The sequence below is a fragment of the Balaenoptera acutorostrata genome, chromosome 10 (genome assembly GCF_949987535.1).
Source record: "Balaenoptera acutorostrata chromosome 10, mBalAcu1.1, whole genome shotgun sequence".
NCBI lineage: Eukaryota > Metazoa > Chordata > Mammalia > Artiodactyla > Balaenopteridae > Balaenoptera > Balaenoptera acutorostrata.
Window position 1 is genome coordinate 48,220,001 of NC_080073.1, and position 14,928 is coordinate 48,234,928.

At 41.2% G+C, this 14,928-nt stretch overlaps 1 protein-coding gene across 2 annotated transcripts in view; it reads left to right on the forward strand.

Annotated features, from left to right (window-relative positions):
• Nucleotides 1-9,814, forward strand: part of KIF15 (kinesin family member 15) — a 78,512-nt gene extending 68,698 nt beyond the window's left edge. For both annotated transcript variants that reach the window (XM_057555447.1, XM_057555448.1), the window contains exons 31-35: nt 2,903-2,972; nt 4,019-4,056; nt 8,356-8,521; nt 8,760-8,891; nt 9,223-9,814. In XM_057555447.1, coding sequence (XP_057411430.1) covers nt 2,903-2,972; nt 4,019-4,056; nt 8,356-8,521; nt 8,760-8,891; nt 9,223-9,273 — 457 coding nt within the window. In that variant the 3' untranslated portion in view covers nt 9,274-9,814. The remainder of the gene's footprint in view (nt 1-2,902; nt 2,973-4,018; nt 4,057-8,355; nt 8,522-8,759; nt 8,892-9,222) is intronic.
• The last annotated feature ends 5,114 nt before the right edge of the window (nt 9,815-14,928 follow it).

A 14,928-nucleotide genomic window follows, 5' to 3' on the forward strand; every position in this document is an offset into this window, starting at 1 on the left:
TTGTATCTGGTCTGGGTGTGTGTGTGTGTGTGTGTGTGTGTGGTGTGTTTTGGCCTCAACTCAGACAGTCTTCTGGTTGTATCTGGTCTGGGTGTGTGTGTGTGTGTGTGTGTGTGTGTGTGTGTGTGTGGTGTGTGTTTTGGCCTCAACTCAGACAGTCTTCTGGTTGTATCTGGTCTGGGTGTGTGTGTGTGTGTGTGTGTGTGTGTGTGTGTGGTGTGTTTTGGCCTCAACTCAGACAGTCTTCTGGTTGTATCTGGTCTGGGTGTGTGTGTGTGTGTGTGTGTGTATGGTGTGTTTTGGCCTCAACTCAGACAGTCTTCTGGTTGTATCTGGTCTGGGTGTGTGTGTGTGTGTGTGTGTGTGTGTGTGTGTGTGTGTGGTGTGTGTTTTGGCCTCAACTCAGACAGTCTTCTGGTTGTATCTGGTCTGGGTGTGTGTGTGTGTGTGTGTGTGTGTGTGTGTGTGGTGTGTTTTGGCCTCAACTCAGACAGTCTTCTGGTTGTATCTGGTCTGGGTGTGTGTGTGTGTGTGTGTGTGTGTGTGTGGTGTGTTTTGGCCTCAACTCAGACAGTCTTCTGGTTGTATCTGGTCTGGGTGTGTGTGTGTGTGTGTGTGTGTGTGTGTGTGTGGTGTGTTTTGGCCTCAACTCAGTCTTCTAGTTGTATCTGATGGCACAGCATATTGTCAAGGGCAGCCGCACCCAGGTTATATCCTGTCTCTGACACTTGAAAGTTGTGTGACTTTGGACGCATCTTTAAACCTCTTAGTGCCTCAGTTTCCTTAGCAATAAACTGGGGGAGATGATAGCTCTTATACAAGGTGCTTTAAAGACCAAAGGTAACGTGTGTAAAGTGCTGGCTACAGTGCTTAGGAGAGGGGAGTCACTCAATAAGTGGTAGCTATTAAGTAGACACGGTAGATTTATGATCCCACCCCTGAGTGAGGGATGGAGATGAGGGTGGTCTGTGAGATTATGCAGGAAGCTGAGGTCTGTCAAAGGGGGTCTGTATTTGGGATGGAAGCCCTCTGTGAATTCAGCATCCCAGATTAGGGGTGTCTGCTTTTCCTGCTGTTGTCAGAAGGTCTGTAACAGGCGCCTTCCCACTCCCGCCGCTCCCCACCCCTGTCCAGAAGCAGCCCTGACACGCACTGTCCAAACCTAAGTGAGACAGTGGATGTTTGAGGACGGTGATGGTGGCTGTGCTAACAACCTATTCCTAAATGGTTCTTTGTTGGGTGGCGGGGTGCAGGGGGATCTTAGTTCCCTGACCATGGACTGAACTCGAGCGCTCGGCAGTGAAAGCTCAGATTCCTAACAACTGGACTGCTGGGGAATTCCCCTAAATGGTTCTTCTCAAGTTTAGTGAGCGTAGGAGGTGCTCATTTTATTAAGCTCCTTGTGTAGGGGTTTCTCTTCCCCTTCTGGGTGATTTTGCTGCAGGTAGTCCACAGGCTGCTCGCCTAGTTTCCATATGCTCCGCCCCCATGTCCAGGCATATTAAAGAAAAGCATTGTACCTGGTGTACTGTCTTTTATCAAGAGTTAGTTTGAGCATGGAACTTAGAACGTTACCGGATCATTTATAAAAACCACAATTTAAAATACTTTATTTCATAGCCTTGTGTCCCATTTGTGAGGAGCCATATAGAACCTTCTGCATGAAAGATTAGAGTAGAAGAAAATTATAGCCCAGGGGTCAGACTGTTTGGTAACTGAAGTTTCATTGGAGCAGTCCGGTTCTTTCATATAAATATCACAGTGGCTGCCTTTGCATTACAGCAGCCCAGTTGCATAGCTGTGCCGGAGACCTTATGGCTCCCAAAACCTATGTCTGGTTCTTGACAGAAAAAGTTACCCCCCCCCCCGCCCCGGATTAGACAACAGAAAACACATCTACCCTAATGATTTGGGGTGTTTTCCTCACTACCATTTTAATCTAGGCTGTCAGATTCATTAAGTGGAAGAAACTAATGTAGCTTCTGTTTTCCTTCAAGGAATGATCCTTTACTCACCAGTGAGAGAGATTTCTAGAGAAGCCAGTGGCGTTCAGGCAGGTTCTGCTAGGGGGGGTGGTCTCCTGATCCAGGGGCTGCCCACAGAAACTCAATTTATTATCCAACCTGGTCAGGCTCACAGAGGTGGCCTCACATTAATCAAATTCACATGATACTGATGTATAGTCCAGAATGTAATTTTCTTTGTACAGAGGAGTGTTTCTTTTCCATGACGGGATTTATGTCTGGTGCTCAGAGAATCCCCTTCTTGGTGTCAGCATGTATGGGAAGCCCGAGTGGCATCAGAAAATTGCCAGCTGACTATGATATCCAATGCAGGGAATTCCCTGGTGGCCGGGGGCACGGGTTTGATCCCTGGTTGGGGAACTAAGATTCTGCACGCCGCGTATCGCGGCCAAAAATAATAACTAAAAAGTGCTACAGCAGTCCCAGACCTGAAACCCAAAGCAAAGAGGCTCCATGGGACAGGCCAGCGTGAGGGGCCCTCCCCGCCCCCATGTGTGTCCTGTGTTTCCCCCACCATCCCAACCCAGCCAATCACATTCATGCCAGGCACCTGGACTGTCCTTTCAGCCCCATTTTGTTCACATATGATCTTCAGATGGTACCGCTCTAAGTTAATACTTTATTCTCAACCAAACCCTGTAATTAGATTTCCCAGCTTTGCTCATCTCACTTTTGTATGGAAGGAATCCCGAATTCTGGGGAGGTACCTTATTTCATCCTCATGTGTTGATCACGCTTATTGACTGTGCTAACTTGACCTAATCACCATAGAATTAGCTCTTCTTTGCACATCTTGGCATTGCTGCATGTAATAGATACGAAATCGATACTTGAATATATTTGACACTTTTCCCATCCTCCCTTCCTAATCTACGCAGTGAACAGAATCATTCAGACACGCAGCAGCTGAAGAATGAACAAGAAGAAATCAAAGAAAGACTTGCTAAAGTATGATTTGTTTTTTTTACATAATAGTTGTTTTTTTCTTGTGTGAAAAATGCTTTTACAGTTAGCATTTATGGTTATATACTTTAGAAACCATTTTATTATTGAAATTTTGTCTTTTTTGTATTCCTGTTAAGTTTGATATTTACCATCAGTATTTAGCTATAGCTGAGAATTAAGAGTGAATTAGTCTTCATGCCTAGACAGTAAGCCTACTGTTCACACAGAATTCTCCATTTAGAAGCAATTATCGAGTGCCTGTTTGAGGCCTTAAAGGGCACAAGACATGAATGGTTGTAAATAGGTACCCCCTTTATGTGTGTGTAGCTGGGATTGTAGAAAAGGATGTCCCTTTTTTTTTTTAAATTGAGGTATAGTTGATTTACAATATTGTGTTAGTTTCTGATGTACAGCAAAGTGATTGTTATACCTACATGTGTATTCTTTTTCATATTCTTTTCCATTATGTTTTATTATAGGATATTGAATATAATTCCCTGTACTATACAGTAGGACCTTGTTGTTTATCTACTTTACGTATAGTAGTTTGTATCTGCTAATCCCAAACTCCAAATTTATCCCTCTCCCCCTTTCCCCTTTGGTAACTGTAAGTTTGTTTTCTATGTCTGTGAGTCTGTTTCTGTTTCGTAAATAAGCTCATTTGTATCTATTTTTAGATTCTACCTGTAAGTGATACCATATGATATTTCTCTGACTTACTTCACTTAACATGATAATCTCTAGGTCCATCCATGTTGCTGCAAATGACATTATTTAATTCTTTTTTATGGCTGAGTAATACTCCATTGTCCATATGTACCACATCTTCTTTATCCATTCATCTGTTGATAGACATTTAGGTTGCTTCCATGTCTTGGCTGTTGTAAATAGTGCCATTATGAACATTGAGATGCATGTATTGCAAGGGAATTTGCTTTAATTGGTTATATTACCATTAGGGAGAGCGGACTGATTACTTTCAGTCTTTTATTTAGCAGTGTTAAGAACTTAAGTCATTTTTTCTTTCTCTTTCTTTAATCTTCTTATAGAATAAATTGGTTGAAGAAATGCTAAAAATGAAAGCAGAGTAAGTACACTCTTTTGAATTCGAGTTCTTGTTGATCATTTATTAATACCAACCAGTATTCCTCTAAAGGAAGAAATGCTTATAATATCCACAAGGTAAGTAAATTCTTTCCTTTCTGCAGTAGTATGTGAACATAATAGATATTTACAAAATTCTTTTCTTAAATACCACTTGCTAAAGGGGTTCCTCATATGAAGCCATTCCAAAAAAAAAACTTAAAGAAATAAGTGCCAGGAAAACCTTAGCTTCCCTGGGGGAATTGATGGGTTTTCTCCTCATGGACAATGAGAACTATATAACTGACCAGGTTTCCTGCTCGCTTCTGGCTTCCTCTGCTTTAAAACCTTGAGGCCCTCTCAGACCCATAGATCAATACTATGAATTCTTCTGGTCTTGACCTTGTGTCTCTTTATATGTTTTCCATGGACATGATTTTATTTTATTCATATAGTTCTTGTATTTTAATTTATGTAATCTTATAAACTGCCTCATTCTTTGATAAACAAGATACACTGTATTTTCTATCAAGTTCAAAATAAGTAAACTGGTTGGTATTAACAAAGTGATAAAACGTTAGAAAGATATTGTACTCTCTGAAAAGAATAGATCTCATCAGGAACAGCGATTCTCAAACATTTTCACTTGTTTTACCTCCTAAAAGAATTTTGAAACACCATATACCCTCTTGCACATTTTTGGAGTTGACTATGTCTAAAATTTTTCATTGTAAGTTTAAATTATTGCAAAGGATAGAAGTTTTGACATACTGAAAATAGTGACATTTATTTTTTTTTTTAATTTAATTTAATTTTATTTTATTTCTATTGTAGTAAGAACACTTAACATGAGATCTACCTTCTTAACAGATCTTTAAGTATACAATACAGTATTGATAACTATAGGCACAATTTTGTGTAGCAGATCTCTAGAACTTACTCATCTTGCATAACTGAAACTTTATCTTATTTTATTTTTTTTTGCCAGGGAAGTCCCTTTCTCGTTTTTCTTTATTCATTCTATATCTATATGTTGACTCTTACATAATCCTCTTGTCCCACCTATGAATCTTTTTTTTTTTTTCCACACACACACACTGTATTTTATTTTTACAAGAGATAAATAGACTGAGACCAAGCATTGTACATGGATGACCACAACAAAAGCAACAATGATTGCAATTACCAAACATGAAACACACTCATACTATGTCATAATATTGACATTCAGTCCAGTAATCCTCCACTGTAACAGCTCCTTTACTTTGCAGTGAAATAGTGACATTTAGAAATAAAGCTTTTGTGGTGTTCTTTTAAAAGTTATCCAACTGATTTGTTACTTTCTACCCATTTAAAAAATACTTGAAGAAATTCGTTAGTCTAAAATTTTACATTGTTCCTTTTTCCTTTGAAATTAAGTTTCCATTCTATACCCATGCAGAATTATATCCTAATTTAATATATTGTTTGGAAAATATTTTGTTGACTGCCCTATCGTATAACTCAGCAATGAAAATATGTATGCAAACTACAAGTAATTTGTAAAAATTTATTATATTCATATGGCTCTAAGTGTTATATTTTTTCTGGATTGAGTTTTCATTACAATATTAAAGTATCCTGAATTTATTGTAAATTTTTATGAATAATTATTATACAAGTAAAATTTTATTGGAAATGCATCTCTCAATGCATTTTATCTTAATGCTTTTTCTTTAATTGGCTCATTCTGTTGCACTTAATTCTGGAATCAGACAGTATTCACTATCAATTCTGTTCCTACTTTTTTGTTTTTATAGATATAAAGGCTGAGAAATCTTATTCACATACAATGGAAGGAGTTTTGTTAGAATGTTGTCCTTCAATTATTTGAACTCCATCCAAGTTAATATGCCAGAAGTTACATAGTGATATGTCATCAAAAATTCTTTTTAGGGACTTCCCTGGTGGTCCAGTGGTTAAGACTCTGCGCTTCCACTGCAGGGGACATGGGTTCGAACCCTGGTTAGGGAACTAAGATCCCACATGCTGCATGGTGCGGCCAAAAAAAAAAAAAAAAAAATCTTTTTAATGATCAGCTGACAAAGACCACCCAACTTTTGAAAGGTTTGTTACTCAGTTATTGAGTCATTTGCGTCATAGACTCATATACTTAATAGAGTATAGGTGTGGAACAGAACTTTGTTCAACACTTTCATCTGCATTTGAGCAGTTCGGGGACTGGTTCCTTGCCAGTTAGCTGTAGGGCTAGGACAGAAATCTGGATCACTTACAGGATCTATGAGAATCCACCAGAAGTATAGATAATACCCATTTGAGACCTTCTAGCAAAAAGAATAAAAGCTATCCAAGCTGATATGTAATTTATTTCATGATCTAGTAACCAGTGCTACAGTGTCCCTGGGACTACAGGAGCCCACACTGTGGCAAGTGAAGCAGCCTCCAGAAAATGGCACACATGGTTTTATCAGTCCCAGCCTACGGCAGCAATTTTAAACATTGCGTTATCCACACGTGTATATGACGATGCTTTTAAAAAGCTACAAAGAACTGAATACCAAGCCAACAGTGGTGTAGGCAGATGTTTAATTTCACATAACAAGAGGTCTGGAGGTGCATTGACTCAGTGATGCCATTACTGACCCAGACCCTTCCCATTCTTCTGCTTTTGGTACTCTTGCTTGTGACCTATTGGCTGCTGCCGCCAATGCTGCTGCAGCTCCAAACAACATAAACAGGAAGATCACAGCTTGCAGTGTTGTGGGTTCAAAAGGACGTTCTTTTGTCAGGGAAAAAAACTCCCAGGAACCCTCAAGATTCATTGTGTCTCCTTATCCAGAATTAGCATGCCTACAGGGCAAGCTGAGAAAACTAGTATCTGGCAGTGGGGTAGAGATAACCATGGTTTTAGCTCAGACCAGTTATTATTTACTAATCTTTGGGAACTGGGTGTGCTTCTCCTCTCCCTTTCTTGTCCTCTGAATAAACTGAGTTTTTATAAAAAGCAAGGGATTGGCTGTTGAGTAGGCAGCTGCAGTGTCTGCCATGCCACAAAGTCTTTTCATGAAATGAAAGCAAAATACATAAGACAAATGCAGAACAGCTCCAGATGAATTGGGAGAACATCAGTGCCCTCACTCCCACACTGTCCTCCTGAGGTTCCACGGAATGTAATCTGAAAACACCGCCCTAGAAATTGTTGGCCTTAAGTGGTATTTTTAATTCTGTGTATTACATCACTTAAATCATCAGCTTTCTATTCCATATTCATTGTAAAATAAATAAAAAGCATTTGTTTCTTTGGGAAGCTTATAGGATTCAGTTAGTTTTGTGAAATTCTATATAATTGTTTGGTAACGCTTTTTTTTTTCCCTTTTGAACACTATTTTATTTGTTTTTTTAACATTTTATATTGGAGTATAGCTGATTAACAATGTTGTCTTAGTTTCAGGTGTACAGCAAAGTGATTAAGTTATACATATACATGTATCTATTCTTTTTCAAATTCTTTTCCCATTTAGGTTGTTACATAGTATTGAGCAGAGTTCCCTGTGCTATACAGTAGGTCCTTGTTGGTTATCCAACACTGTTTTAAATATAGCAGTGTGTACATGTCAATCCCAAACTCCCTAACTATCCCTCCCCACCTCTCTTACCCCCTGGTAACCATAAATTCATAATATAAGTCTATGAGTCTGTTTCTGTTTTGTAAATAAGTTCATTTGTATCATTTTTTTTTTTAGATTCTGCATATAAGCGATGCCATATGATATTTGTCTTTTTCTGTCTGACTTAACTTTACTCAGTATGACAATCGCTAGGTCCATCCATGGGTAACCCTTCTTTTTAATGTTTATTTTCAATTGATAGTTGCATAAAGTGTATAAATTCTAAATAGCACATCCTTGAAGAAATGACTAGTGTCCCACCATCTGAGAACCAGTTTTTGAAACCAGAAATGATTACTCTAAGATATGGGGCACTGAATAAACCATGCAGACTATAATAATACTTAAGTAACAGTTTGCTCTGAGGGCTAGATCTAAAAGTTTCCATTCTAAATTTTTGTTGTGTAAAAAACGGTTTGTGGAGCTTTCCAAAATGAAAGTTTTGGGTAAAACAACCATAAAAAAAGTGTATCTGCAACTCTTGCTATCTTCCTGTGCTGTCAGAAAGGGGAGGGGTGAATATTAGTGATACTTTCAAATAAAAATTCTGGGCTTGGGTGACAAGTGTCTGTTTTGAGTACTGTTTTATAATTACGTCCCTTTGGGAGACCATAACACGATAGTTACTGTTACAGCCTAGAACAGCTCCAGAGTGCCCTTCAGAACAAAGAGACCGACTACCTTACAATGACTGAGGAAGTTGAACGAGTCAGAATGTTGGAGTCCAAAGCGTTCCAAGAAAAGGAACAACTAAGATCAAAGCTGGAAGAATTGTATGAAGAAAAGGAGAGAACATGCCAGGTGCATTTGTGTGTTGGTCTTTATTAACAGAGCCGATCAGCATAAGTCTCCTGGCTGTGATTGGGCATCCTGTGGTTTACAGCTGCTCCAGTGCACGCAAAGATGTGTGGTCACGAAAGCTGGGAACCTGGGCTCTGTCTCTCCCTCCCTGTGCTCTTGGAAGGCATGAAATAATGTTACTTTAAAAGAAAAATTAAAAGCAGCTCATTTTCCCTTCCCTGGATTGATTTACCTGCAGGAGATGGAAATGTTAAGGAAGCAGGTGGAGTGTCTCGCCGAGGAAAATGGGAAGTTGGTAGGTCACCAAAACCTACATCAGAAGATACAGTACGTAGTGCGGCTGAAGAAGGAAAACATCAGGCTTGCTGAGGTAAACTCCTGAAAATTGTGCCGCATAAACTCATTCTGGTTTTTAAATGATGATTTAGTTAAAATTTAATTTAATTATTGAATCACGTAACTGCTTTCTTCAGGGAACCTCCTGAATTAAAAAAAAAAAAATTCAGCCATTGCTATTGTAAGCATAATTCAGTCAGTTATCATACACATGAGATTCTTGTTTACTGTTAAAGTAGTTTACAAACGGAAAATTATAGTCGTAGTTTGAAATTTAAACTTAATGAATGCCAAGAATAACTCTTCCTGCAAGAACTAGAGCCTTAATTCTTTTTCTTTTCCTTTTCTTAAAAATTACTGACCAGGAGTCAGAAAAGTTGCGTGCTGAAAATTTACTTTTAAAAGAAAAGAAATGAATGAATCATAAGGATCCCGATCAACTACCTACCTTGTTTGGAGACTTTTTTCCCTCTTATAGAAGTAAGACCTGCCCTTGCGCACTTAGTAGAGCTGAATTAAGAGCCACGACTATTACCTGTGTATGTGGGGGTTGGGGGGCTGACCCTCAAGTTTCTTATGAACTCTCTGCACCTGTGCACACCTGTGGCAGCCGGCAGCCTGCAGTTAGAGGTTACCGTTTCAAAGCTGTAAATATTGGGAAAACCTTTTGTCTTTTTAAAATAGAAGCCCGTAGCTGAGGTTTTACAGTTGATGTCGGCCAGATTATTTTTTTCCTTCAGTACTGCCATAATCTCCTTTGAGTCTTGCATCAGAAGCTCCAACAATACACAGGTTCCAAAACTTACAGTGAGGTTAGTGATGGTGCAGTGTGCATGAATAGCAAACTTGTTAATATAGATTATTTTTGTATTCCTACTTGAAGTGTTCTCATGGGCCTTTTTTATGACTGTCAATATGGCCATTTTTCAAAATGTAATAAAATCTTTTAAAAATAAATTGTTTAATAAGGTAATTTATATTGTTCATTTACCATATGCTTATTGAGCAACTATTATATGCCAGGCACTGGTCATCAGTGAACAAAGCAAACAGAAACCCTGCCCTCAAGGAACTTCTGTGTATCAGCACTTCATTCCTTTTTATTGAGAGTAATATTCCGTTGTATGGACATGCCACATTTTATTTACTTACCATTCGATGGACATTGCGTTACCAAACCAAACTTTGGTCCGTTCACCCTCGTGCAGCCCATCTACTGACACCGCGTTTGTGTTTTTTTTGTGTTTTTTTGTTTTTGGCTGTGCCCTGTGTCTTGTGGGATCTTAGTTCCCTGACCCAGGCCACCGCAGTGAAAGAGCCAAGTCCTAACTACCAGACGGCCAGGGAAGTCCCTCAGCAAAGCATTTTTTTTTGAATTAATTAATTTATTTATGTATTTATTTATTTTTGGCTGTGTTGGGTCTTCGTTGCTGCGTGCGGGCTTTCTCTAGTTGCGGCGAGCAGGGGCTACTCTTCATTGTGGTGCACGGGCTTCTCATTGCGGTGGCTTCTCTTGTTGCAGAGCACAGGCTCTAGGTGCGTGGGCTTCAGTAGTTGTGGCTCATGGGCTCAGTAGTTATGGCTCGCGGGCTCTAGAGTGCAGGCTCAGTAGTTGTGGCACACGGGCTTAGTTGCTCCGCGGCATGTGGGATCTTCCCAGACCAGGGCTCGAACCCATGTCCCCTGGTTTGGCAGGCAGATTCTTAACCACTGCACCACCAGAGAAGTCCAGCAAAGCATTTTTAAAGGCAAGATGGTACTTTCCTGGTGGTCCAGTGGTAAAGAATCTGCCTTACAATGCAGGGGACCTGGGTTCGATCCCTGGTCAGAGAACTAAGATACCACATGCCACGGGGCAACTAAGCCCGCGCACCACAACTACTGAGCTCACGCACCTCAACTAGAGCCTGTGTGCTGAAAACTACAGAGCCCATGTGCTCTGGAGCCTGCATGCCACAAGTAGAGAGAGAAAAACTGGCACACCACAACTAGAGAGAAGCCCACGCACTGCAACAAAAGATCCCGCATGCCACAACTGGGACCCGGCGCAGCCAAAAATAAATAATAAATAAATCCTTAAAAAAAAAGAAAAAAAAGCAAGATGAGGGAGAGGCATCTCAGGGTTTGTGATAAGTTCGTGCCCAGTTCTCTGACTGGTTGATGGTGAGGTAACAGGGCAGTGTCACAGGGGTTAACACTATCAGTCCTTAGGTGCCAGTAGGTCTGGGGGCTATGCACTCATGGTCATCAAATAATTAACTTCTTCCATTCGGTGGGGGTTTTAGCATCTATAAAACAACTCAGGGAATGTGCCATCAGATACTTTTATCTAGGTGCTTAGAGAGGAGCTAAAGCAGAGGAGGTGGAGGAAGGGTCTGTCCCAGGAAGGCTCTATAGGGTCTTGCTTGGTTACAATTTGAACTGTTGGCAATTTTGGGCTACTATGGATAACAGTGCTCTAAATACTCCTGTGTAAGTCTTGCTACGAAAATGTTTCACATCTCTTGAGTGGATACCTAGGGGTGAAATTGATCTCAGGTGGCCTCGGCCTGCAGCGGCTTGAAGCAGGATTTCAGTTCCCCAGCCAGAGATTGAAGTCAGGCTGCAGCAGTGAGAGCACTGAATTCTAGCCACTAGACCACCAGGGACCAGTGGCCAGTCACAAGGCCCTGGCCTGTCAGCAGTGTAGAAATGAATTTCTACATAGAGTCAGAAAGTAGTGAAACAAGTAAAGCATTTATTAGGAGGAAAAAGAGTACATATGGATAGACACACGGGCGGGCTCAGAGAGAGAGTCGTGCCCTCATGGTAGTTTGAATCACTTTTATGGGGCATTTCTTCTGGTTTTCCTTGGCCAGTCATCTTGCTTTGCCTGGTTCTGAGTCCGTATTTGGTATATCTGTGTCTTCCCGATCTTGGAGAGGCAGCAGCGGGCAGTGGCTTGAAGCAAGATCTTAGTTCTCTGCCCAGGAATTGGACCTGGGTAACCTGGATGAAAACCAGGAATCCGAGCCATTAGTCCACCAGGGGCTAGAGGCTGGAAGCTAAATTCCCCTGGCCCTTGCCTCCATTGAAAAATGCATTTCTCAAGGAGGCAAAAACTACAAAAACAGGTACAAAGTTTATTATTAGAGACACAGCACAACAAGTGGGAGAGCACACAGAGAAACAGTTTGTTTAGTGAAGACAAGCAAGGCACAGATGCACACCCGGAGAGAAAGTGTGTGGGCATCCCCCCTAATGAGGAGAGCAGTAAAGAGGCGTTTAAGTCATTTATATAGGGCAGTTCTTCCGGCTCTTTGTTTACCTTTGGCCAGTTATCTGGTTTCTTTTTCCACACCTGACCTGCCCTAGGACCCTCCCTGACATGCGTACACAACTTTTTTCCAAGATGGATTCCAGCCCAGAGGCCTTGGCATCACCTATTATGGGGTGGCGCCCCCTCCTTTTTAACCCTCAAGGAGCCTTTCTGCGCATGTGCAGTGTCTCCCTTGCCCCAAGGATGGGGAACATGTGACCTCTTGATCCTTTACTCAGACAGGGTTTAGCCTCTTTCTTTCCCCGCTGTGACTGTTATCTTAAAGTGTCCTCAGGAGACAAAGTCCCACTATTTACCCTGTTGCTGTTGTTATTTCTATCTCGTAGTGCAAACAGGAGGCTGGTTGTAAATACCTAGCCTAGAGCCCACCTGCCTCCTTCCTCAGGAAATGTAAACAGGAGACCAGTTGTAAATGCCCAGCCTGGAGCCCATCTATCTCCTGCCTCACTCCCATGTGCGCACTTGCATCTCTTAGCCAAGGTGGATTCTAGTGAAGAGGCCTATGGGTAGCTTGACATCACCTACTATAGGGTGGTGACCCCAGCCTTTTTGACCTTTAAGGAGCCTTTCTCTGCGCGTGCGCATGTGCGTGCGTGTGTGTGTGTGTGTGTGTGTGTGTGTGTGTGTGTAGTTGGGATGGTCTCCTTGGCTTCGAGAATGAGGAATATGTGGTCTTTTATCTCTTATCTGGGCAGGGCTTAGCTTCTCCCTCCTGCTGTTTTGGAGTATCTGTCCACAGGGGACAAACTCCAGCTGCTCACCCTGGGGCCCATCTGTCTCCTGCCTCAAAATTGCTGGGTCCTTTCGGCCTCTCCCAAGTTCTCCCCATTACTTTTTGGCGGCAGCACCATGTTCCTTATCGGGAAGGGACCTCGTGTTGTGAGACAACTCACGCAAGCGGTTTGCATCGTGCCTGGCCAAGGAGGGGAGTTTCGGTCAATGGTTCCCTCACACAACTGTTCTTTCTCCTGAGAAATGGACTCGGCTTCAGAGAAGGCACATCAGAGATGAACCTAAAACCAAGGTCCCCAGCTATCTGCAGAGAATGAGGCCTGGGCTTCGTGGATATATATATTTTATCCTTTTTCTCTTTTTGTGAGTGTGTATGTGTATGCTTCTTTGTGTGATTTTGTCTGTGTAGCTTTGCTTTTACCATTTGTCCTAGGGTTCTATCTGCCTGGTTTTTTTCTTTTTAGTATAGTTTTTAGCGCTTGTTATCACTGGTGGATTTGTTTTTTGGTTTGGTTGCTCGCTTCTTTCTTTCTTTCCTTTTTTTTATTTTTAATATTTTTATTTTTTATTTTAATAAATTTATTTTACTTTATCTTATTTTATTTTTCTTTCTTTCTTTCTTTCTTTCTTTCTTTCTCCCTTTTCTTCTGAGCCGTGTAGCTGACAGGGTCTTGGTGCTTCAGCCGGGTGTCAGGCCTATGCTTCTGAGGTGGGAGAGCCGAGTTTAGGACGTTAGTCCACCAGAGACCTCCCGGCTCCACGCGATATCAAATGGCAAAAGCTCTCCCAGAGATCTCCATATCAACGCTAAGACCCAGCTCCACTCAACGACCAGCAAGCAACAGTGCTGGATATCCTGTGCCAAACAACTAGCAAGACAGGAACACAACCCCACCCATTAGCAGAGAGGTTGCCTAAAATCACAATAAGGTCACAGACACCCCGAAACACACCACCAGACGTGGTCCTGCCCACCAGAAAGACAAGATCCAGCCTCATCCGCCAGAACACAAGCACCAGTCCCCTCCACCAGAAGCCTACACAAGCCACTGAACCAACCTTAGCCACTGGGGGCAGACACCAAAAACAACGGGAACTATGAACCTGCAGCCTGTGAGAAGGAGACCCCAAACACAGTAAGTTAAGCAAAATGAGAAGACAGAGAAACACACAGCAGATGAAGGAGCTAGGTAAAAACCCACCAGACCTAACAAATGAAGAGGAAATACGCAGTCTACCTGAAAAAGAATTCGGAGTAATGATAGTAAAGATGATCCAAAATCTTGGAAATAGAATGGAGAAAATACAAGAAACGTTTAACAAGGGCCTAGAAGAACTAAAGAGCAAACAAACAATGATGAACAACACAATAAATGAAATTAAAAATTCTCTGGAAGGAATCAATAGCAGAATAACTGAGGCAGAAGAACGGATAAGTGACCTGGAAGATAAAATAGTGGAAATAACTACCACAAAGCAGAATAAAGAAAAAAGAATGAAAAGAATTGAGGACAGTCTCAGAAACCTCTAGGACAACATTAAACACACCAATATTCGAATTATAGGGGTCCCAGAAGAAGAAGAGAAAAAGAAAGGGACTGAGAAAATATTTGAATAGATTATAGTTGAAAACTTCCCTAATATGGGAAAGGAAATAGTCAATCAAGTCCAAGAAACGCAGAGAGTCCCGTACAGGATAAATCCAAGGAGAAACATGCCAAGACACATATTAATCAAACTATCAAAAATTAAAAACAAAAAATATTAAAAGCAACAAGGGAAAAACAACAAATAACATACAAGGGAATCCCCATAAGGTTAACAGCTGATCTTTCAGCAGAAACTCTGCAAGCCAGAAGGGAGTGGCTGGACATATATAAAGTGATGAAAGGGAAAAACCTAAAACCAAGATTACTCTACCCAGCAAGGATCTCATTCAGATTCGGCAGAGAAATTAAAACCTTCACAGACAAGCAAAAGCTAAGAGAATTCAGCACCAGCAAACCAGCTTTAAAACAAA